Source organism: Acipenser ruthenus, chromosome 14 (assembly GCF_902713425.1).
Source record: "Acipenser ruthenus chromosome 14, fAciRut3.2 maternal haplotype, whole genome shotgun sequence".
Classification (NCBI taxonomy): Eukaryota; Metazoa; Chordata; class Actinopteri; order Acipenseriformes; family Acipenseridae; genus Acipenser; species Acipenser ruthenus.
This window is the reverse complement of record NC_081202.1, coordinates 35,446,863-35,471,296: the sequence shown is the minus strand read 5'-3', so window position 1 is coordinate 35,471,296 and position 24,434 is coordinate 35,446,863. Positions and strand designations below refer to the sequence as shown.

Sequence of the window (24,434 nt, the reverse complement as noted above, 5' to 3'; positions counted from 1 at the left end):
CTCTGAGAAAATGAAAGCTTGTTTCATAATAGATCTTTTATGCGTCAAAGCAGCAGCTTTGAGAGCATATTGCTACGCAGAGGAAGTACCCGGATTGGCCTGCCGAATAGAGCACAGGCTCAAAGCAGAACCTCTGCTGTAAAAAATACAAACCTGCCCTGTACTGTAAACTAACCTGTAAACATCATTGGGGGGACCCGGGGGACTGATTTTGACCATTTTCCTGAATTTCATTCTTGTCTCATATTGTCACCTTCCCAGCAAGTTCTGGTTTGTCTTCAGTATTCTAAAGACATCAGTATCAAACTCCCATGTTATCCCAGCCTTCTGTTATCAATTCCAATAGTGACCTATGCTAATTATCTTAGACAAGATTGACTGACAAAAATAGCACATTTTCTCATTAGAAGGAAAATGCAATTTCCCTTTATTTTCAACAAGCTAGACCTTATGAAGATACTCTGTCAGAAATCAGACTGTATCATTCAGTATTGTTCATTAAGTCCACACATATTAATCTTTGGTATGGCTAGTTGTCCAGAACAGAGAAGGTGAATCACTAACAAGTAAGAAACATTGCACTGCAGTGAAAGCAGATGTTTAATGCATTATATTTCCTGGAGGTATCAATGCCTGTTTCTCACTGCTACAGTGAAATATATTGTTTTATGTTCATTATATATACATATGCTGTTTTGCAAATAGGAAGTTTCGAGAATATCCTGGGGGCATCTCTGGGGACCCTCGGTCTCCGGACCCCAGTTTGAGAAGCTCTGGCCTAAAACTCCTATTATTGGATCTCAGCAAGAAGGATAATCATTTTTAATGAAAACTCATAAATCAGCTGAAACTATTCAGGATAAACCATAGCTGGATTTTGGGGGCATTTGACAGCACCAGGGAACCCCCTGGGTTGCGTCAATCACTTGTATGTAGGCATAATCCTGGGATAACCATGAATAGGTGGTTGATGCAATCCTAATATTAATGGTGACCGAATTGAATCCACACTGCCGATAGACCTCTGCCTACTCTCCCCTGGTCTTCTTTGCAGCCTGGGATCCATTATAGTCACAAAGGTCTTTGGTTTATTTTTGGTTACAAAAACAGACCCTGAAGCCACAGATTCTGGTGCATTCCTATATTATTAACTGTAGCTCTGTGAAAGTGTGGTTTGCAGTGTTCAGGTGATTACGTGAAACAAGTGCTCCAACAAGGACAGACACGAAGTTACGGTTCAAAACAGTTCTTTATTTTCTTTCTTTTCCTTGGTTTGAGACCATGAAATAATAAATGCTGACTCTACCCAACGGGTGTTGTCAGCAGTCAAACCACGGGGTTCGGTCCCGAATTGATACATAAACAAACACACAACACAGACACAGCCACTTCTCCTGATAGCGAGTGCTCTGAGTGCAGGTGCGGTGCAAGGTATTTTACAGTGTCAAGTGGTGCAGTGTAGTCCGGGCTTGTTGCTGGCCTGTAGCGACAGCTCCCGGATCGTGTTAGCTGTCTATCAGTGACAAACGCAGGCAGTTAGGTTTCACAAAACAAACAAACACTTAACACTCACAATTGTTTTTACATGGTCCGTTTCATTTTTGGTCAATTTCGTAACCACATCAAAAAGAACAGATTACATTGTCACATCCCCAATTATACAATTAGTCACGCCCCCTGCGATAGCTAGTCCAGTCACGTCTCCTCAAATCCATGATTGACACGTCGCATACCGCTTTTGGGGCAAGGACTTTGAGCATTGTGACTCCGCCCCCTTCCTGGCTGGCTGGCTTCTGACTGACCCTGGAATGAACTGCCAGACCAACCAGTACGAGGCACTCTGTTCCTATTACACGACGCCCTCACCAATCGGGAGGGAGATTGTTGACTAGGACTCATTCGCTCGCTGTCACAAGCTCATACCACTTACCCTACAGCAAACTGCAGGCTCCCATCCAAGTTCTGAGTAAAGCTCAAACATGCTTGCACAGCTTTCATTCTAAATCCGCAGGAGATAAACAACTCCTAGGAAAATTAAATATAATTGCTGTCAAGATTTGGCCTGTAAACTAAATATGAGAGTATTCATGTGTAATTCAAGCTGAAAGAACCGGCAGGATTTCAAGTATTCTTTTATTCAAATTGACTCCTATCCATTAAGTCTGGACAGTTTATATGTTTGTGTTGTAGTGATACAGCGGCATACAGCAAACAGAACACAGAAGTTTGTAAGTTCGCAGCTTTCTTATGTTTAATAAAAAATTTTACAATACAATGGTCAGCACTAAATGCAAATAAATATATTTAAGAAGCAGTACAGGAATAAATGCAACAATTCCGTCTTAAAGCCCTTGACTGACAGTTAATGACCTACAGATGTAGATGGGCCCGAAGCCCTTTAACACTGTTCATAACCACATTGTTTCAGTATTGTATAAAAACAAATCTTTATTTTTTTAGTTTTTTTTTCCTTTAATCCTTTCAGTTCCGATTTATTTTTGTCCAGCTGATGAATGCAAAATGTAGTTATATAATTCAAACTCCTTTATCAAGTATACATGAGAACAGGACCATTACTAATTACATTCACAAACCTGTAGTTCCTTCTTAATTAAATAAAAAGGTGTACATTAGTAGAATTATTTAGTTAGTAGGTCTACATATTTAATATGCCAAACATAATAAATATATCGGTATTCATTATCCTGAACAATGTTTTCAGTCCTGTACTTTTAATTCTAGGCTTTTGAGAGCAAGAAGGCAGACCTGAGATTTTTTTTCACTTCTTTTACTGTTAAAATCAAAGATGTTATGATTGGGGGTTAATATAGGAATGACATGCATACTGCATACACAGCAAATTAATTTAAAATAAAACGTATTTTAAATGTGCTACAGGTGTATTTTATTATTGTAAGAATTTTATTCATAGCTTAAAGATGTTATTGTAATCGTGGACATTAATATTTGCTTATCCACATACACACTATTGCATATCTATAGCCTACATAAGTCATTGGATGAAATGCAGGAATCTGTCTGACTTTATGGTCTATATCCTTATTATCATGTGACACTACTATCAGATATGATTGGCTGGCATTGAAAATGGTGCCCTCGTGTCGCCTGAAAAATAGAACATCGTCCTAAGTGGGAGACACGTCGCAGGTGTGTCGCCGGGGTGTTTACCAGGGTGGTCACATGAGGCGACAAGCCGGCAACATCTGTCATGTGACAGGGAGCCCAGTCGCAGGTTCCTGCGCAAGTGTGTGCAGCTGAGACACGTTGCTGGGCAACCGATTGGGCAGTTAGGCTCACCCAGTGCTGAGTGGATCGGGAGGTCTGGATTGGCTGGGGGGCGTGCCCGGGTATGCTGCGCAGAGCTCAAAAAGCGTCTGCGCCACAGTTCGAGACTACTGCAAGGCCATTGCTATACAGGCGGGCGCTGAGCTAAAGCGTGTTTATTTACATCAAGGAGGAGGGCGTCTGCTCTGCAAGAACTACTACACCAGAGTTGCCAGGTCTGCGGTTTTCTCACGGAATTTGGCGACTTGGATAAGAGAGCAACGGGAAATATCTATGGGGTCGCAGGTAATCATTTTTTGGGTTACTTTTAAAAGGTTTTTTGGCTAGATTTAATGTGTTTTATTAAAGGTGAATACACAGTTAAAAAATGATCTGTCCCCTGCACACAAGCTTTAGGGTACCTCAGTCATCGTTAACAGGGCAGGGGGATGACGTCCAGGAACATCCTACTGTGCAGTGCGCATGCCCACGGGAGTCAGGACAGAGGTTAACTGTGCAATGCACATGACCATGCGAATCAGGACGGAGGTCACTGAGTCATTTTAAGCAGCAGTTTGAAACCACTCACAGAGCTGTTTCTATCAACAGCGTGAAGCCATTAAGGAGAGGGAAAAAGTATCAATTAACAGGTTTTTATTATCAACGCGATACACCACAGAGATGCCACTGGGCAAGTCAGCAGAATATGGAAAGAAATACTGCAAAGACTGGGGAAAAAAAAGGTTTTAAAGAATGGATTAGGAGTGTACCTGGTGATGAGGCAAAGCGGCTTGAAGATACTGCAAACATGAACTCACAGTGAACTGGTAACTCAGTAAGACTGAGAAGCATGTAAGAAACGCCTCTCCCTTTTCAAATGCGCAAACTTTATTTGACACAGGATTTAGTCAGGTGCAAGTTGACAACACTGTTAAAATATGTGAATTAAAGCTGGCAGCCCATATTGCTTGCCATTCCAGCATTCTCACAGTTGATCATTTCGAATGCATAGCTGGGGAGGCGTTAGGAAAGTTAAAAACTATTAAGTTTATATGTGTTTTGGATTTTAAAGTATGGGGCACAACTACTATTAACAGTTAGCAAAACATTGTTGGTGTTTATTAAAAAAAGGTAAATTGTTGGGTGTATTTTTGCCATTTATTAAGGTGTAATTAATTGATGTCATGATATCTAACTAGATTGGTGTTAGGGGTACCTTCAACAGATTGATCTGCTTCCATGTGTTTGCGATAGTGTTTATGATATAGCACGCATGTCCTTTCTTAAGGATTTGTGGCTGCTAATGATGTGTGGATGAACTGGTGCTGTGGGTTCTGACAGCAATCTTCTGATTTTTTTTTTCTTTTCTCCGTTGCAACTTTTGTTTGCCTCAGTTCGAGTTTACAATTATTATTATTATTATTATTATTATTATTATTATTATTATTATATTTTTTTTAAACAATTCAAAACAGCGAAATATAGCAACAATCTCGGTGGGCTAGCATCCTAACATTCAACGTAATAACTTAATGCTGAAAAAAACTCTGCAGCTAATCGAGACCATGGCTCCATCAAATATGCCGTTCTGTTCCACCTTTCAACTTTGTGGTTTTAAGCACTAAAGGGAACATTGTTATCATTGGAATGCACATTTCACAGTAAGACATACTTGCAATACCAAGACATACTTTTGGACAATGAAAATGAAACGAATACAAAAAAATGAAACTATTAAGTCATGAATCGTTAAATGATTGAGAATACAACAAAATACATTTTTTATACAATAAACATTGCTGTTTTCTCAAGTCGACAGTAAAATGTCTTAACTCTTAATATTATCTTAACATTATTAACAATTTGGCATGCAACTTATGTATCATGGAACTAAAACTATAGAATTGGAAAAACTGTGTCAAAATAGTGGTAAACGACTTAGCTGTCTGGTTTATAGAATAGATAGAATAGGGATCATGAAGAAAAGCTTTGTTTAGCACTCTTTTATTTCTGTAAATAATAAAAGTGCTAAAAAGTACCGTTCTGTGTCTGGGTCTGCTGATTTTAAAGGGGCAAACGATTTTAAAGGGGCAAACGATTACTAATTTTATAATATATATATATATATATATATATATATATATATATATATATATATATATATATGTAAATTAGGAACCCAGCCTCCCAGCTCATTGAGCTGAAAATAATAATAATAATAATAATAATAATAATAATAATAATAATAATAATAATAATACATTTGCACTGTTCAATAGAGAGTGCATACCGATCCTAGGAACTTCGTGAACCAGACAATACTGCTGCACTTTACAAGTAAGGAACTGCGTACCCCACACTTTGATATAAATAATATCTAGATATAGAATTCACTGTAAGGGTGTGTCTTTTTGTTGCTTATTACCTCTTAAGTATTTTAATGTCTAAGTCTATCAATAGTTAGTCTATTATAATTATTTTGCCTAGTACTAGTGTGTTTTTTTTGCAGTACTTGAGACTGGCTCAATTTTTCATAGGGGCTGTTAGTATCAGAATTTCCACTCCAGTATTTGAATGCTCTGGAATAAAAAAGTGGCATTCTGAGGATTTATAATATTAAGTTCCACACTTGCTGTACATGAAACCTAAATAGAAACCAGTTCCACAGGACGCTTCGACATCGCTGTGTTAACTTCTAGATGTGTTACTCTCATTCCGTAATGGAAAGGCTACATAGAAATCAGTGCTCATGCTTGCTGTTGTTTCAGTGCTTCCATAGCAGTCATGTTATCACTTCAGAAGCACATTTCCTGTCATTGCTCCAGACAAGATGATTCTACACTGATGACTGCTTCATGTGCTGTTGAAGTCTCTCTGGCTGGTTTCCTTTGAATATTTGAAACGATATATCAGCCAGTCTGAACAAAGGATTGGTTGTTGCTGAAGCAAGCAGGAAAGAAATGGTTCCCTTAGACAGCTGTCTCCATTCTCCACACCCCATGTCCTGCAAATGTTCAGGACAAGGGACTTTCCTAGTGTATCAAACACCAGTCAGGCACTTGTTCTTGAAATGCTCATCTTGTCAGTCAAACCTGAGCAATACTACAGGCACGTGGTCAATTTGTGCTGGTGTGCTCAGTGTTCCTCCTTTAACTCTTTCATCACTACACACCTGTAAGGAACAGATACCGTAGCTCTGCATGGAACTGCAGGCTGGAGACACAAACAGCAGACCTGTAAACAAATATACTTTTTAATATGTTTTATTATTTATTATGTGTGTGCTTGGTAATTAAAATGCAATAGGAAAGCTTTTGTTAAAATGCAACACAAAATGTGTTTGGTCAAAGGAAACACACCCCTTCCTGGAAAACCTTAGCTTTCTGCTTCAGGTCCTAGGTATTGATTTAAAGAACACACAGGCTGTCCCTCGGGTCCTTTTACAGGTACTGTGTGCCCCTGGTCATATAATATCTAATCTTGAAATGTAAGTTGCTTTTGGATAAATGCATCTGCTAAATAAATAAAACAAAAATGGTTACACTTTCAAATCCTAAGTTACAAGCTTACCAGCGCCACTAATCAATAAACAAATGTTTTTTGTTGGTTTTTTTTACTTCAAATATTACAAATAGTTCCCTGTTGTAAAAAATAAAAATCATGTTAGTTCAACTCCAAGTTAGTCTTCGTCATCCGGATGGCTATTGTTCAAATAGAGCTGTAGCATTCCAGCTGTTAGTCTGACTTTGGAATGGCACCACCTCCCTAATGTGCTTGCTGAAAAAATCACAAACTGCCAGTTGATCCACTTTGTAGAGGAATGTCGTTTTACACACTGTCACAAAGATGGGGGGGAGGGGTGGAGGGGGGGAGGGGGGGGGAAATGTTAGCGGTGTTTGTTTATTGTCTGTTTATTTTGGCCACCGTGCCGTTATTTGTTTTGAAAAATGTTTTGTTTTGTTTAAATATTTTATTTTGTAATAAATCCATGCACCAGCGCTTTACCTTACAGTCGTGTGTGTGTGTGTGTGTGTGTGTGTGTGTGTGTGTGTGTGTGTGTGTGTGTGTGTGTGTGTGTGTCCATTCCTAGGGCAGCAGTGTGGAGTAGTGGTTAGGGCACTGGACTCTTGACCGGAGGGTTGTGGGTTAAATCCCCAGTGGAGGGCACTGCTGTTGTACCCTTGAGCAAGGTACTTTACCTAGATTGCTCCAGTAAAAACCCAACTGTGTAAATGGGCAATTGTATGTAAAAATAATGTGATAACTGTATAATGTGAAATAATGTATAATGTGATATCTTGTAACAACTGTAAGTCGCCTGGATAAGGGCGTCTGCTAAGAAATGAATAATAATAATAATAATAATTCCCTGGTCTGGCTTCCAGGTGACAACAATTTGGTATCCCCTGTGCTTCTTACTGTATATACACTCAATATCAATCTTGTGAGTGTGTGTGTGTACTGTATATCAAATAAATATAAAAACAAATATCTGTAAACAGTAACGTTATATCTAATACAATGTGCATTAATAAAATTTACACGACTCGTGTTTATTCTAGACATAACAGCACAAGGCACAGAGCCAAAACATTCATTCATTCTCACATTACTCATTAGAAAACTTTCGTGATCATTTACTTTCAAGTTTTGAAATCCCAAAAATATATTTAAAAAATAGGCTACTTTCAAATCAGCACAATCGTTTATATAACATGTTGGTTATATGACCCCAAGTATACTTTCAGTAAACTTTTATTATTATAATGGACAATAAATGAATCAAAATAAAACAGGTCATTCTAGCACAAACCCATGCCCAGCTTCATTCATGCCACACCTTTGTTCTGCACTCTCCACGGGTTTCCTGCCCCAGCTATTTAATTCTGTGTTCTTGCCTACTACTGTTTTCATCACATTTCCTCCTCCTACCTCAAATCTATTGTGTCTCCTTACAGTCCTCTTTACCCTCTCTGCTCTTCTACTGCCTGACTGCTGGTCATGCCTTCTCATTACTCTCCATTCACTCAGGCTCATTTCTTCTTTTCACCTCTGGTGGAACCAGCTGCCAGAGCATCTCAGGACTATTCAATCGTATGCTACCTTCTGCCATTTCTTCAAAACTCGCCTGTTTATACTGCACCTATATAACTCTTGATCTGTTCCTCCTGCTATAGACTTGGCTGGGCTTGCACAGTATCCTTGCATTGCTAGTTTTCTTTCAAAAGATAAGTATCTTTACTTATACTCTGTGTATCTATACATTTTTTAAACAAATAATCCAGGAAATTAAGATAAACAATCATGTAATCTTACCTATACTTTCAGTGACAAGATGTGTGCAGTTTTATAACTTGTCTATAACAATGAAGCGTCACATAATTAGAAAAAGGAGTGGTGAGGGATGAAAGTAATCTAAATCATTCTGAATTGACATCAATCTGGTTTTCAGATAATGTCAAAAGATGTCAAACCCCTGCTATCTGGGAGAACATTTTTTTATTAAAAATGTAAAATTAAAATGTAAACCAGTGGTTTACAGGCAATCTGTGTTTTAACCATGAGGACAAGCTTATTTTGTAGTATGAACTTTTTTTAAGCTTTGCAATTAGATTCCTTTTACTAATTAGAGTTCATTTTCTGTATTGCTTTTGTCCTATAACCTACAAACATGACATTTTAGTATGTGCAAAAACAGTAAAGGTGATATAAAAAGGAAAACTACTTGGCATTCAGATCTAAATTTTGGATTTAGCTTCATTTAGTTGACTTTTCAAAACATACAAAGCTGTATATTTATTGAAATACAGAAAATATGTTTACACAATACTTTTATGTAGCCTATATACTGAGGCTAAACAAATGTTATATTGTGCAATAGGCAAATTTGGGTCTACAGTACAAAATATTCTGTCCAAATAGTTATTGTTGTTATTAATGTTATTACGTGTTAATTATTGATATTTGTTTCACTTATTTCCATTTGATTTTATTTCTTGTGAATAAGCATTTAGTGAATATTTTAATTTTGAATATACACATACACTTTGTTATAAAAGTAAGTTAAAATAAATATGTACACGACCAACGTTTAAATAAAAAATGTTCTAATATGAAGATCAATCAATCAATCTATTTTATATAGCGCCTTTCATAGTGGACCACCATCACAAAGCGCTTTACAAGATACGGTAACACCAAAATGTAATTATAGTAACATAATACATGAAATAGTAGCAGCAACACAGCAGCTGATAGCAGATATCAGGCTTAAAGAGCATGGAAAGCAAGAGAGAACAGGTGGGTCTTGCGATTGATGGTCAATAGTGACATCTAGTGGCGTACAGATTTTTGTTTTCTTGTTTTTATTTTTGGCCAAGCAACCGCGATATCGGCTAACGTCTATATTGTTATAACATTGTTTCATAAAATCTTAAAGAAGTTAAGCATTTAAATTATTCTCTGTAGCGTTTAATTAAATTAATAAAACATGGTTAAATGTCAATACATTCCGGTCGGGTCATTAGTTTTCTTTTGACAGCACCAACAGTATTTTGTTTGGTAATATGTAGGCTAGCATGAGTGTACGAAGTAAATGTTACAGTATGGCATTAGTACTCGTAGTGTTCCACATTTTGTTTTTTTATTACTACAGTAGTAAAATTTTCTGTGAATTTTTCGGAGCTTATTTTTCAAACATTAACCCGTATGATTTGGGGGAAAAGAAAAATAATCAAAAAAAAAAAAAAAAAAAAAAAGATATCACAAGAAGTGCATGCTGTCATAATACTCGACCAGTTAACTAACCTGTTTGTACTCCAACTAAAATTAAATGTGTATAGATGTGCATAATATGCTGTATGTGAAAAGACACAATTTATACAGAGACTCTGTTGTCATTTGTGTAGAAACAGAGGCCCTGTTTGTAATGGGCATTAGGGTGTAAAAGTGGTATGTCATTTCAACATATTGTAGCGGCGGTGTGTGTTGGTCCTAAGCGGCGGTAAGGGAGACAGGAAAGGATTTCAGATTTAATGGCAGTTAGAACTACCGTTTATTGTTTATTGTTTTGCTCTTTTAGAAAATCGACTTTTACACGCTGTCTCTGTCCACTTCTCTCTCGCACTCCAGCACTCACACCCCTGAACAGCGTCATGCCCCCCCTTAAGTACACCACTCCTCCCCGCTCATTGGCTGCCAGGTACAGTACGGGATTTGCATACTCAATCCTCCAATCATACCGCACAGCAGCCGCATGTCACACACGGCAGGAAGCACGAGACAACAGCAACAGATACCTCGCTCACACACACGACGGTTTACTCTCAAATTCAAATAATTGGCATTCGACAGCACATAACACAAACCGGCAGCGACAGCTCATAAACACAAATTCGGTATGCAATCATTCCACGGCAATCGCACTACAGTCTCCAACAATATTCCCAGCTCCCCCCACCCAACGTCTGTTTACACATTTTGGTACGGCTTACCCTTTTCCTTAATGTTTACCATTGGAACCGTTAAATGAAAAAACTGATGACATGACCAGAATTTACTCACAATTTGCCACATTTATTAATTTAGGTTCCTAAATACAAATGTAATCAAAGACATTGTATTTGTCTTTATCTCAAAGGCGCAGTCATGTTGTTTTGTCCAGAACCAGGTTCGTGGTCGTTAAGACCGTTGCTATGAAAGTGATGCAATCACTTTTCCAGCGATCTGCAGCACGCCGTTGGCTGTACTCATCCCTCCCCGATTCCTTTCAATTCTCACACACACAGCGACACTTATATGTTCATTAGCAAAGTAGTGTTGTCAATTTAGCGAATCACTTGATTTGATGAGTTGTTTTTAGATTTGGTGAAATTTAAAATGAAATTGAACCTGAAACGGAGTGTTTATTAAAAGTTAAAATGTAGGTACGTCAGATCGTTTGAACATCTGGAACCATTGGAACATTCGGCAGATTCTGCTCGAGACCCATGTTTAAATAGCCTGTATCGTAACTGAAACCCCCCTCCAAAAAATATAGACTATTGACAGAAAATAACACACATTCGTTTAAAATATATATGTATAAAAATGAGACCATCCATGATATTAGTGTAAAGGCGTTAATATTAACATTTCACAAAATATTAATATTAGACAGTATAAAACATTAAAAAAAAAACCAAAAAAACCCACACGGGTCTAAACTTTCATAGCTCAATCGTAATTTACTCTGGGAATGTAGTTTATTGGTGTCCACTGCCCACTGTTAACCACACATTAAAAACTACAAATCCCATACCCTGCAAATTTCACTGATTTTATTATAGCTTCCAGACAGTTTGAAAACTTGTCAAACCAAGATGAAGAAAATAACAAATTATTTTCATGCGATTGGAGAAGTTTCAAAAGAAAACTGTGATGAACAAACTTCTATGTTGGAGTCTTTACAAGAAATGAGCAATGAAGGTATTTATTATTATTATTATTATTATTATTATTATTATTATTATTATTATTATTATTATTTTGATGTTTCCAGTACTGAAAAAGGTTATACAAGTCATTTCATCCCGTTTATTCCCCAGAGCATCGTCGCGCTGGTAACAGAAATGACAGAATATTGTATTTTCATGCAGGCTGCTGTGTTTCTACCATATCTAACATATTACAGTGCAACACTTGATGTGACTAAAGAAGGTTCAATGACCAGTAGCTTTAAAAACGCATGTACAGCGTGTGCAAAGCTGGAGAATTACTGAACAGTCAACGGTCATATTTGCAACCAATCACAGAGAATTGTGGGCAGGTTTATCCACTACTGCTGCGAACTTCACTCTCGCTGTGTGAAGAGGTTAGACTACTGTAGTCTAACAATAAAGGCCCATACAGGTAATATTGTATTGTGTTGGAATTATTCTCTTCATCCATGATATTTGTATATCTGCGTGCAAACGGCTTTGCTTTGTGTGTAGCTATAGGCGACAATGCGGAAATCAACGATGTCATGTCACATTACCGTGACATGTTTACAACGCAGTGCACCGAAGCTTGTCGTGGTTTGAAGACTTTGTGCATTAAAATAGCCCATCACAACAATAGGAGGGGCTGTACAATGTTACAAAAGTATTTGGAAACATATTTTCTATTGAAATAAGTCTATATTCACTTTCAGTTCACCACAGGTACCCTCCAAGAAACGTATGTTTGTGAATAATACAACATAATTTATGACCTAGTTATTTTCACATTTGTGAAATTCATGTTGTAAAAATATTTCACAAGTTTCAGAACATTTTACATGTTATGTTGTTTTTAGCAGAACAAATGCCATGTCATATTAAATGGTAAGAAATTCAGTAGAGTAGATTCTATGAAGTAACAATTTAATAAACAGAAACATTGAGATATGTAATGTTTTCATACAGGAAGGGCCTGGTTTGCAGATTGGACACTGGAGGATAGCATAGAGAAAGAGAGAGAAGATGCAGTTTCTTAAGGCAGAAAAGGGACTAGATTTGCAGCAGTAATCAGCAATAAAATAGAATCTGAGAATTTTATATTATTGAATTGCTCCTGTGTAATATAATGACTACCTGTTGTATTGAATTGACATTACAAAGACCATAAGATAATTTATTCACAAAAGTTTTTGAAAGTAAAAGATTCCACTTTGAATATCACCGTGAGTCTCTGCATTCACTTTCAAAATGATATTAGATCAAACATTGCCAAAGTGAAAATAAAAACCTGAGATCCTCCCCGTAGCTTTCACGTTGGAAGTTATTCACAATATTTCCATACTGTCCCAGTTTAAGGACTAGAAAAAAAATCTAGGCTAATATATATATATATATATATATATATATATATATATATATATATTCTGTAGCATGTGTTTCTTTTTAATGTGAGGTGAACAACAGGTATTCATGGAACTATTTTGTTGGCTGCAACTACATTAAACCTTTGTCTGTTCAGCTGATATGAAGAACCTTTAAAGATTATTCATTTGCATTTATGACTCTGCAAAGTTGACACCACTTTGTGTGAAGGCAGAAAAAAAGTCTCTGTAGATCTCGAAGTAAACTATTTTGCACGTTCCCCTTTCTAGCTTTGCTTGTGCAGTGATGCAGAAACCTATATCGTGTTATCAAGGGTGTTCCTGGTGAGAAACTTGTGACAAATGAACCAGAACAGCAGTTCTGAAAAGAACACAAGCAACGAGGAGCACACCCAATCCAGCTGCACAATGCAAATCATATGCTATTCTGTACTGTGGTAGCTGTACTGGAGAGGCTGTCATCTATGCTAAAGGAGCTCAACAGAAAAAAAGGAAAAATAATGTGTTTTCTTTTTTTTTTTTTGAAAAGGGTTATAATTCCTTTTGTAGGTAATTTCCAAAGTAGTTCGCTGTAAAATAATCCTCAGATGAGTCCTAGCAGCTACCCTGCACACCTGTGTTACAAACCCGCCTCTAACCTGGTCAACTTCCCAACAAGATCAAAACGAAACCCACGTGGCCAGAAATGAGGCAGTTGATTTTAAAATATTCTATACTTGTTTCTTTGTAAGATGTGCGCTGCTACAACCTCTTCACCATCAGTACATTATCCATGAAAAATGGGAGAAAAAATCCAAAGTTTCAGCCCCAGTGCCTAGCAGTCTGCAGGATGCAGTGACACTGAGCGGTACAGCTCAAATTGAATCCGGACTACCACGCGGTACTGTTGGTGGAGTAACCAATCACAGCCAAGTGCTGACAACACGTGCTTGATAGGAAAATTCATGAATGAAACTGTTGTCTACGGAGGTGTCCAAGCACCCTGAAGTGTTTGATCCCTCCCATATTTCATAAAAGGACAGGCACGTCAGTATTTTATACATCACCCCTGATAAGCATTCTTCCTGCCTTTGTTACGCGACAACTACACAGCTGAGCAATCAGAGAACAGCTTCATGTCATGAGGTTTGAAATCACGCCCTGTTTCACTTTCACTCAAAATGGAGGAGAAGATCATCTAATTTCCCTGACCTTTTTGACAAGAGTCATAAAGCAATCATTTTTGTGTAAGTGCGGGCCAACAATCTGCAACGGCATTACAGCTATGGCCAAGTGTTTTGCATCACGCCCTATAGAATGAATAATGTTACGTTGACATACAGGAGCAGTATGCACTAGTTATCAGTACAATACCGTAGGCTATGCACTCGAATATAATTCACATATATGGCCAAAAGTTTTGCATCACCTAGTAGAATATAAAAAAAAAAAACCTATATGAACATATTTTATTTAACATCATGCAATCTAGAGATTACAAAATTATATCTCAAAAGTCTACCGGAAACTACAATAGTAGTACAGTATTTCATGTTAGATTTCGAAATGTCACATTTTTCAATTTGTGGAAAACTACAAAGCGATATGTAATTTAAATATGTCAGCGTAACATTATCAATTCTTTAGGACGTGATGCAAAACTTTAGGCCATAGCTGCAATACCCCCCATATAATCTACTAAATAAAAACACTGGTTTGTTTTTCAAGGTTGTTTTTCTGTCATCTATATGCAGGTGTATGAAATGAGCAACCTGAGCTTAGCAAAGAAACATATAATTCATTGCTGACTGCAAGTAGCCTACTATTAAAGTGTTAGAAAATATAGTCTTCTACAGCCAGTTATTAAGTAAAAATAGTAGTGAACTACAGAAATAATAAAAAAAAAAGGCAGGAAGGATGCTTATCAGGGGCGATGTATAAAATACTGACTTGCCTGTCCTTGTATGAAATATGGAAGGGATCAAACACTTCAGGGTGCTTGCACACTCAAGTAGACCAAGAGTATAGAAGTTCTTTGTCACTGACATTCTGAGTGCGAGATCGGCATTGTCAGTGAAGTGTGGTTGCTGCTGATAGGCTCCAATGGGGATGTGATGGAATGAATATTAAGCTGCTTTTTTATTTCTTTGTTTATTTCAAACTTGAGGGATACGCTTTTGAGAAAGGGGCCCAGTGTTAAATGATGAAGACCGATATGAGCTTTGCATCCCATTTAAAAAATAATACCATAGTGCCATTCAAAAACACTGTAGCATCCTATGCTGCTGTACATGTATTACACAGTGCTGCCTATGCATTTCTCTGTCTGATGTGCACATAAACAAAATGAATGAACCAAATAAGAAAAGTATCGAATTATGACCTAGGAAAATGAATAGGAAAATGTTAATTTAAAGTATTATGATGTGACCTGATGATCACATTTTTGACATGGAGCCATCCAGTCTCTTCCAGCTGTCTATTTTTGTTGTCACTCTCATTAAAGTCTACAATTGTGTTATTTTGCCTTCTGAGTTTTGAATGACTCTTTTGACGTTTTAAAAGTCCAACCATTCAAGGACGCTGTTAGCTGCTCATCCCTGTCCTTCCTCTCTGAAATCCAGATGTGCTTCACTCCACAATTCAATTATTGTAAACTATACAAATGAAGTGATAAGATATCAGCCAGCCAGTCCTTGGTTCATTTCCTCTTCCCTCCTCGCAGCTTTCACTGCTTCCTCTAGATTTCGGTGTCAGATTCTCCTTGTACTTCCGCAGCTCGCCAGACTCTCCTTGTGACTCAAATACTGTGCTTTCATGTTTCTTTAAGTCTGTGTGGAGGTGCTGCTCTTGAGTTCCAGTTGCCTATCATCAAAACTAAGAATTCCATTTAAATCTACTTACTCTTTAACACCACTAAATCGATTCTGTGCAGCATCCAATATAAACTTGCAGTTCCCACTGGATTGGAAATATCCACCTCTGTTAAACCAGCAATTAAATAGTCCAACTGTTTCACTCCTTTAAATAGTCCAGCTGTTTCACTCCTTTGCCAGCAGGTGGAGCTATAGGGCAGCATGTTGGTTGGTGAAGAAGCACAGGTCAACTGAATTAATGTCCCTGCAGCAAAACTCAAAATCGTTGTAGTTGTGAGTATTGCCAATGTGTGTGCCACCGTAGTGTAACAGTGATAGTTCTGCGGAATGCTACTGCAGATTGAGCATTTTTCATCTTTGCTGTTTTGAAGGTCATTTGTTTAGCAGTGCTTACAACTCGATCTACTGTGCGATCACAGAAAAAAAGATACATAAGGATGTGTGCTGCTGTTGACCTGTTGTGACAGATTTTTTAAAATCATTCTTCTTACAATATTTTACATTGAACACTTTTCATTTGAGCAAACCAAGTTTTAAAGCATTCAAATAAGTTCCCTCCTGGCATTTTACATATTACAAAACATTCTAAAGAGCACTGTTTTTTTATTTTTCATAAACTTAGCACATAAAAGAGCCCTAATTATTGTAATCATTCTAAACATTGGCTGTGTTAAGATCAGTTGAATAGGCCCCACTGATTACAAGTGATTACTAGTATCCTCATATTATTGGGCAAAAGTGTTTTCATATAGTTATTTAGGGGGAAACCATTGCTAGCATATCAATGAAGCGAGATACTTACAGAAGCAACTTGTAGTGTAGCAAATGGGTCTTGAATAATGAGTACATTATGTTAGAATATTTATGGACAAAAGCCATTTGTACCAGTTTAGACTTACTGAAGTGCAAAGAAAAGACTGCTTTTCAAGACCGCGTATAAAAACACTTTATTTTCATAATAAGCATTTTGTTTTTTTGCGAGGCTCTTCTGAGGCCTGCTCTATACAGCCACTGATCCAGCAGGTAGGGATTTATAGCTGGTGTGAATCTAATTTAAGTGTGGCCTTTTAACAAAATATATCACTACTAATCATTCTATTGTCTTGCATATCATGCAGTGATTCATATTGGATTGTGAATCTCATATTGTGACTTTTATGTATAGTCTTGTCTGTTATTGTCCCGTTTGAGCTGTAAATTCCTGCTTACAGTGGAATTGGAAACACATTCCGACCCCTACCTTCAACTGCACCTCCCCAGTCCTGTGGTCATCAAATACAGCCATGGATATATGGAATAGTTTATTCCAGAAACTCCTTCTCTTCTTTTTCAAACATCTGGACTGGAGTTTACAGTCTCTTTTTATTATATACAGTCCCAGTGCTTTTGAATGCTGTATTATAAACTGAGTTACATTGACTCAACTTCTGAATCAGAGGAACTGTTTGGTTTAATATCCAGCATTCAGAACATTAAAGACACAAATGTAAACACAGCTGATCTCGGTCTCTGATGAATTTGTTAGTCAAATGCAGTGGTTTATGATGTTTTCTTGCATGTAGAATCTGTTAGTATGTAACTGGTCAGTTTGTAAATGACATGCCTGTGGTTAAGTATTGAAGTAATTGTTTTGACCCAATAGATGTGATTTAATGCCTTTTTAAAAAAAAATTTGTCTTTTTATAAAATATGTTTTTTGTTCTTAAAAAAACATAAATAAAAAAAATAAAGTGTTAAACAATGTTATCCTTTTTAATTTTTCAGTATTCAGGATTGGATTGGACCCCTCCTATTAAGCAGAGGTTGGAGATGTAATATGTGACCACGTCTTTGAATTAAAGACACATCTCCATCCTGCAGTAACTCTGCTGTCGTGGCCACAGGTGGTGATTGTGCATTGCCTTCATGCTGTATGATCATCAATTAGATATGATCTTGACCTCTGGATTTTAGCGTAATGGGATTCAGGGGGATTCAGTTGATCTTAACCTGGAAAATATAATAGCTTCATATTTAAAATAGTAAAGGACATACAGTAGCACGTTGATACGTAAGTTGCATTGGCTTGGTTGCATTGTTGCATTGTATGATGGATTAATGTGTTCAAGTCTTGGAAATGTTGTCGGTGTTACACTCATTATTCTATCTGTTGCTGATTTTTAAAGTGAAGTGAGCATATTTTTAAAAAGTCTGCAAGTGTGCAAGACCGTCTGGTGAGCTACTGTAGCCAGAAAATGTAGACATGCAACTCTCACCTTCTGTGACATTTGTTTTTGCTACAGAACTAAAAATGCAAAGTTGTTCACGACAAATATAAGAATGTTACAAATATCTGACATTTTACACGCAGCATACTCAATTTTACATTTTGTAATAATTTCATTACAGGCTTTTTTGCCTAAGCTTTTACCTATAACAGCTTTTACTTAGAAAAAAGAACACTTTTGTATGCATTTATATTTATTCAAGTTTTACATAATTATTGCTGTAGCACTTAATTACAGGTTACAAGATTAGGAATCTGTATTGATTAGTCTATAATGAGCATAAATTATTGTTGGTTTGCTTTTGAAGCATGTTAATGTTGGGCAAATCCTATTAATATCTATCTAAAAGAAAGTATATAAAAATCATTCTTGACATTTCACTGTTTGACATAGCTGGTTTAATAAACTGATATTTAAAAAAAGGTGAAGAAAAACAAATCGTCTAAAATATTCAATTACGAAAACTTGTTTGGTACAACCTTAAAAAAACTAACTAACTGAAAAGTTGATTTGAAGATACTGTACTGGCTTTTCTTTTTAAAAAGCAAACCTAATTAGTTTCAAAAGAACTATAGCTGTTGCATCCTGTTTATAGTCTGCATGCTTAAGAACAGTAGAAGGAGAGAAACCACTTCTAATTTTAACATGTGAATGCATTTACAGTAAAGTAGTTCTGGAGAGGGACTATGCATTGTCTCAAGCTTTCCATTGTGGGATATGCTTCCGTGAATTTACAGCTTCTGATTTTAGGAATGTTTTCCAAACAGATCTTTCCCTTCATTAGCCAGCTGCCGGCCGTGGCATTATTTAATTAACCTCTCTTGCTTCAGACCCATTTTTATAGAATTTGTAGAATCCAGTATCTAATTAATGCTACTTAATGAGGAAGGGTAAACTGGGTAACAAATGCATTTATTCATCTGTTCCAGGATTTTATACCAACTGTATGTAGGTGCCTTATTGTAATTATTGTATTGCAATTCTTTCTGGTTATTCTGCACCAAGCAATATGCCACATGATACATGTAATTAACGTATTGTACATAAAGCAAAAATATGATCAATAAACATTTTTATTAAGATTTCAAAAGCCCTAAACAAAACTTTACGGCTACCACTTTCAATACAAAAACCTTGTATAAATGACCTTCAAATGTTGTTGTTTGTTTGGTTTTTTTTTCTTCATTTACCTTCAAGGCTGGCATTTGACCTCCAGAGGAGCTGATAGCTCACTGATATCTGCGTTAAGCTCCTGGGTTTAAAATACAAAAAAAAAAAATACATTTCACTGATGTTCAGTTCTCCTGGGCTACTGTGGGGAGTTGCTGTTGTGAGGGAACATAACTGACCCAATTTTACTTAAATATCTAATTTAAAGCACATTGTGATGGGGAGCCCCGCACCTAGGTATATATGGTGCACTATTTTTATGATTTATTTGTATTGTAGTATTATTATTTGTAGTAGTGTGTGTGTGTGTGTGTGTGTGTCCAAGCTCATTATTGGAAGGGTGTTCGTAGTAGAGAATGAGAGTAGAGACAGGAGGTAAAGAGAATATAACAATTGCTAAGCGTGCTGGTTTATACACCAGCACGATGCTTATTTGTTATTTGTTTATTCGTTTGGCCAACACGTCTTTTTTGTTTTGTGTCTTTTGTTAGTTTTATTATTTGATAAACGCAATGTATTGAAGAGTAACAATAAAATATGTATTTTACTGACCTAAATAAGATATGCCTTACCTTGGAAAATATGGCCAGTACTCCACTTCATCTCTCTGCAATTAGTTGTGTAAAGCATTCATAATTGTGTAACTGCTTTAATTGTTGATACACATTAGTCAATGACTTTCTTTATGTGTTTCAGTAAGCTTGTATCATTACACAGTGTTGCTGTGTTTAGTAATTCTGCAGCAGTTCTGCAAATACAGCTTGGGTTGTTGTTAGTATATATATTTTTAATTAGGTCCATTGTGAAGAAGGTGGGGTGAGGGCGAGTCCTATTTGTGTTCCAGTTCTCGAGGCTTTGTATTGCTGTGAACAGGAAATGATGGTTTCTTCAGACGCAGACCTCCTGTAAAGCTGACTCTATAAACATCTCTGGCCGGTGAACCAAAAATGGATTGCCCGACGTTCTCCAAAGTGCCTCGGGTCGTCTTCACTGGTAGGTGACGAGAAACCTTGATGCTTTTAGCAAACCTGCGCCCACTGAAGAAATGTTAAATCCCTCAGAGCTAAGGCAGGCTGGAGTCAGGTTTTACACTGTAGAGAATATTCTGAAGGTGGTTTTGGATCCTGAAAATGAACCGGCGTCGCAAGTATTGGTTTTGGAAACATAAAGGTAATTCATTTAATTGTGCATGCCATGGCTGTTCTTCTTTTTTCAGTTTTTAGGAGACGTTCAGTTTTCTAGCTCCCTGATCTTGAAGTAAACTTCTGGGAGAACTGAACCTCACTGTCTTGATCCCTTTTAAAGAAGTTCAAACTAAAAACTGACATCTATGTAGGCGAGACATTCTTATCTTCTGGCCGGTGCTCCGAAATTGTCTCTTATAATTTGATAAACTTGTTTGTATAGGTTGTGCTCATTTGAATTTGTGGTGTTTTATTTTTGTATTATAGACACCTTCTTAAGAAGGTCTTCCTTGAAAAAGAGATTTTAATCTCAACTGGACTTTCCTGGTTAAATACAAATATAATAAAATAGGAGGTTTCTGTTCATAACAGTGTAAAGAGACACACAGTAGTCCTTTTGGGTTTAGTGTACGAAGAGTCTTAGTGGTGGATGACAAGCTGTTCCCCATTGGGTTTATAGTATGACTAATCCAGGGTCTTAGATTAATTTACCATTTTCTTTGGTTAATAGTTCTTCTTTTTTTCTATTTTTTAAACTTATTTGTGGGTCTTATGTAGTGCCTGTGTTTCTCAGTATTGATATATGAAAGAGTATGGGATGTTTTCAATTGTAAACAGCTACAACTCTAATCACTGTCCTTTTAAATGTATTATTTAAACTATAGCAGTATTTAGATTGCCACCTTTTAGATCAATTGATTGACACCTATGTGTTGTGTTTTTAGCTTTTTACAGTCGTGCTAAATCGTTTTCTCTTAGGTCCAGTAGAGAGTCCTTAATCTGTAATGCTTTGCAACAATGGTCCAGTAGAGAGTCCTTAATCTGTAATGCTTTGCAACAATGCACTTTGTTGAAATTTGTGTTTTTTCTTAATGCATAATTCTGGGAATTTGGGAAATGTGTGACATAGTGTAGCTTACTTTTGTAAAGGGGTTGAAAAATGAAGAAAAGTCTTTGTGGAGGATATCCTCCTAGTTGTGTTATGTAATGCATTTTCCACTGTGAGTAATTTCTAGGTTTGGTTTTGAATGCTGCACACTGTAAGATAACGCTTTAGAAAATCATATTAAAATCTTTTCCTATACAGTATATCAGATTTTCATTGTACATTTGTTGTCAAAATATGACCTCACTCTAAATGGGGACACAGCGATAATTTTTATTATTGGCATGGAAGATTCTGTTCAAAACACTATATTGTTAATGGGTACTTACAATGAATAGACTTGGATCAGGGAGTTGTGAAGTTTTGTTTATCAAGTTAAATCATATTGCTTAGTTGCATGTCATTATGTATGTGTGTGTGTATATATATATAAAAAGCCGTTAGTAATTACATCTGTATAAACTACAGGTGTTTTCAGCCGTCCTATTTCCAGTTGTTAGGTGTAAGCCCAGTAAGATAATAATAAGACTTCTTGTGTCCTCTGTAGGTAATAACACAAATGTCTTCACTGATGGACAGATTTCAAAGTGTTTTGATACATGAGGAGGAAGAAAAATTCAAGAATTAGTTTAGTTTAGTTGCTAAAATGAAAAAAAGTTTCAGTGATATACAAATTCTGTATGAAGCATGGAACCAGAAAAACTAGAGACAACTAATTATAACAAAGATAATGTACCACACCCTAGTGTACATCTAATATACTGTACCACACCCTAGTGTACATCTAATATACTGTACCACACCCTACTCTACATATAACATACTGTACCACACCCATATAAAATCACAGGCACAGCCCAGCACACTGCCATTACTAATTTGTGGTTCTGACAGGAGCCCAGCATGAGTGCAGCACAAGTGGTTCTGTTTTTTGGTTCGGCATCTGAGGCTTTGGTTCTGACTTTTCATAAAAAGAAAAGAGAATGAACCTCTGCCCTGCTGTGTAGCTATCCTGACCCTCAGCTGACTGACTGATTGATGTGTTATTCAAATGGAATCCTTAACATGTGTTCTGGAACATATACAAGCTGCATCTCCCTGTTGGAAATTACTTTCAGTGTGTCACAAACAAGATGATCTCTTAAAAATATGACTCTTGGAATGCCTGGTTATCTTTTTATAATTAGCTGTTCAAATTGTGCATCTGTTATATACATTTTCAGTAGCATTTCCTGTAAAGGGTCTGTATGTTTCATGAGAGGAATGTGTTTCTAAACTAACAGAACTGGGATCAGCAAATGACAAAGCATTACAGGTTTTCATTTCCCCATTTGATTTACAGTTTGATTCTCATCCTGGGCACTGCATTCCACCTGTTGGGTCACGTACACAATGTGTTAAACACGGTTTCTTATCTGCGTCATAACAGGACTGGACAGAATCATCAAAATAGCATTTTAAGAGGAAGTCTCATTTAGCTTGGTTTCATTTGACCTGGATTCCTCTTTTTAGGATGTGCATATTTTGTAAGATGTATTTATTTATTTAATTTATTTTAATTGAGTGCCCAATTATTTTACCCCCAATTTTCTCCCCAATTTAGAATGTCCAATTATGTTCCGTCACCACAGCAATTTTACAGCTCAGGAGAACTGAAGGTTCAGTGGACGTCCTCCGATCCCACAGCCAAAACCTGTGCAAGGGAAAAAGCAGATTTTAATGGTATGAAAGCATTACATTATAATGAAGCAAGAACTACTTAGAAATATAGTTGATCTGCTTCTACCCGTGACTAATATCTTTCTCAATGGTGGTATTGAAGTGCCTTTGCCCTTGCACTTGTTGCTGTATAATATACTTCATTGTTAAGTTATTACGCAGCCAGCGAATCAAATCGCACTATATTTAATTTGCCTTCAGTTCAGGCTTCCACCTTGTGGTCAGCTGCATGCTGGATCCACGTTACGTGATCAGTCTTGTATTCGCTTAAAATAAACAGGTGCTGTTATTAACTTAATAAGTTATGTACACGGAAAACAAGCTATAAAAGTATGTGTGGCAAGTGAAGTGATCTGTTATTCAGAGGTTTGCTAGTTATATTCCTGGATATTGCCGTCGACTTGAGAAAACAGCAATGTTTATTTTGTTGTATTCTCAATAATTTAACGATTCAGATTTAATTAAGTGTTTCATTTTTATTGTCCAAAAGAAGTATATCTCTTGCTGTGAAATGTGCGTTCTGATGATAACAATGTTCCCCTTAGCGCTAAATAATAGTGATCATACGTAATTGATTACTTGGAGAGGATTTTTTTTTCTGCATATCTTCTATTTGAAACAGAATAGCTATGCAATAATAAATATATAATGCTTTGAAGAGATGTTTGTCAGAAAAATGCCTTTCAAATATACAGCAGCTGTGTAGACCCTGGAAAAAAAAAACATTTTTTTTTTTTTTTTATTAAGTTAAAACCACGAAGTTGAAAGGTGGAACAGAACGGCATATTTGATGGAGCCATGATCCGGATTAGCTGCAGAGTTTATTTCAGACAGACATTGCATTAAGTTAATACGTAGAATGTAAGGACGTTAACACACAAGATTGTTGGGGGAAAGAACAAGTTGTAAACTCGAACTTAGGCAAAAGACAGGAAGTAAGTGCATTTATTGATACAGAGGGATAACTTGTCACACCACTTTCTCTTGGAGTTTACTGTATTTAATGTTTTTTTTTTTATTTAATTCGTGAAAATGAAGACCTATGAGCACCAATACAATCGCCTACTTGGCTAGAAAAAAATTGAACCGGTATTTCATTTCGTTCAAACTGGAACAAAATCAGCAGTTCGGAACTTTCAGAACCTGAGCCGTAAATTCTGGTTTGGTTCGGAGCCAAACCGGAACGCAGAAGAATTCGGTTCGAATCTCTGGTTACAATACTGATGA

The 24,434-nt window shown here is 36.7% G+C and overlaps 1 protein-coding gene across 4 annotated transcripts in view; it reads left to right on the top strand.

Annotated features, from left to right (window-relative positions):
• The window catches only part of LOC117973509 (FYVE, RhoGEF and PH domain-containing protein 4-like), a 122,633-nt gene that overhangs the window by 2,701 nt on the left and 95,498 nt on the right, over window positions 1-24,434 (top strand). The window contains exon 1 of one of the 4 annotated variants that reach the window (XM_058986456.1): window positions 20,320-20,411. The exons of 2 other annotated variants lie outside the window; for them this stretch is intronic. In XM_058986456.1, coding sequence (XP_058842439.1) covers window positions 20,366-20,411 — 46 coding nt within the window. In that variant the 5' untranslated portion in view covers window positions 20,320-20,365. Of the gene's footprint in view, window positions 1-20,319; window positions 20,412-20,484; window positions 20,589-24,434 lie in introns of those variants that run through there. One more of the 4 variants, XM_058986458.1, reaches the window with a different exon arrangement.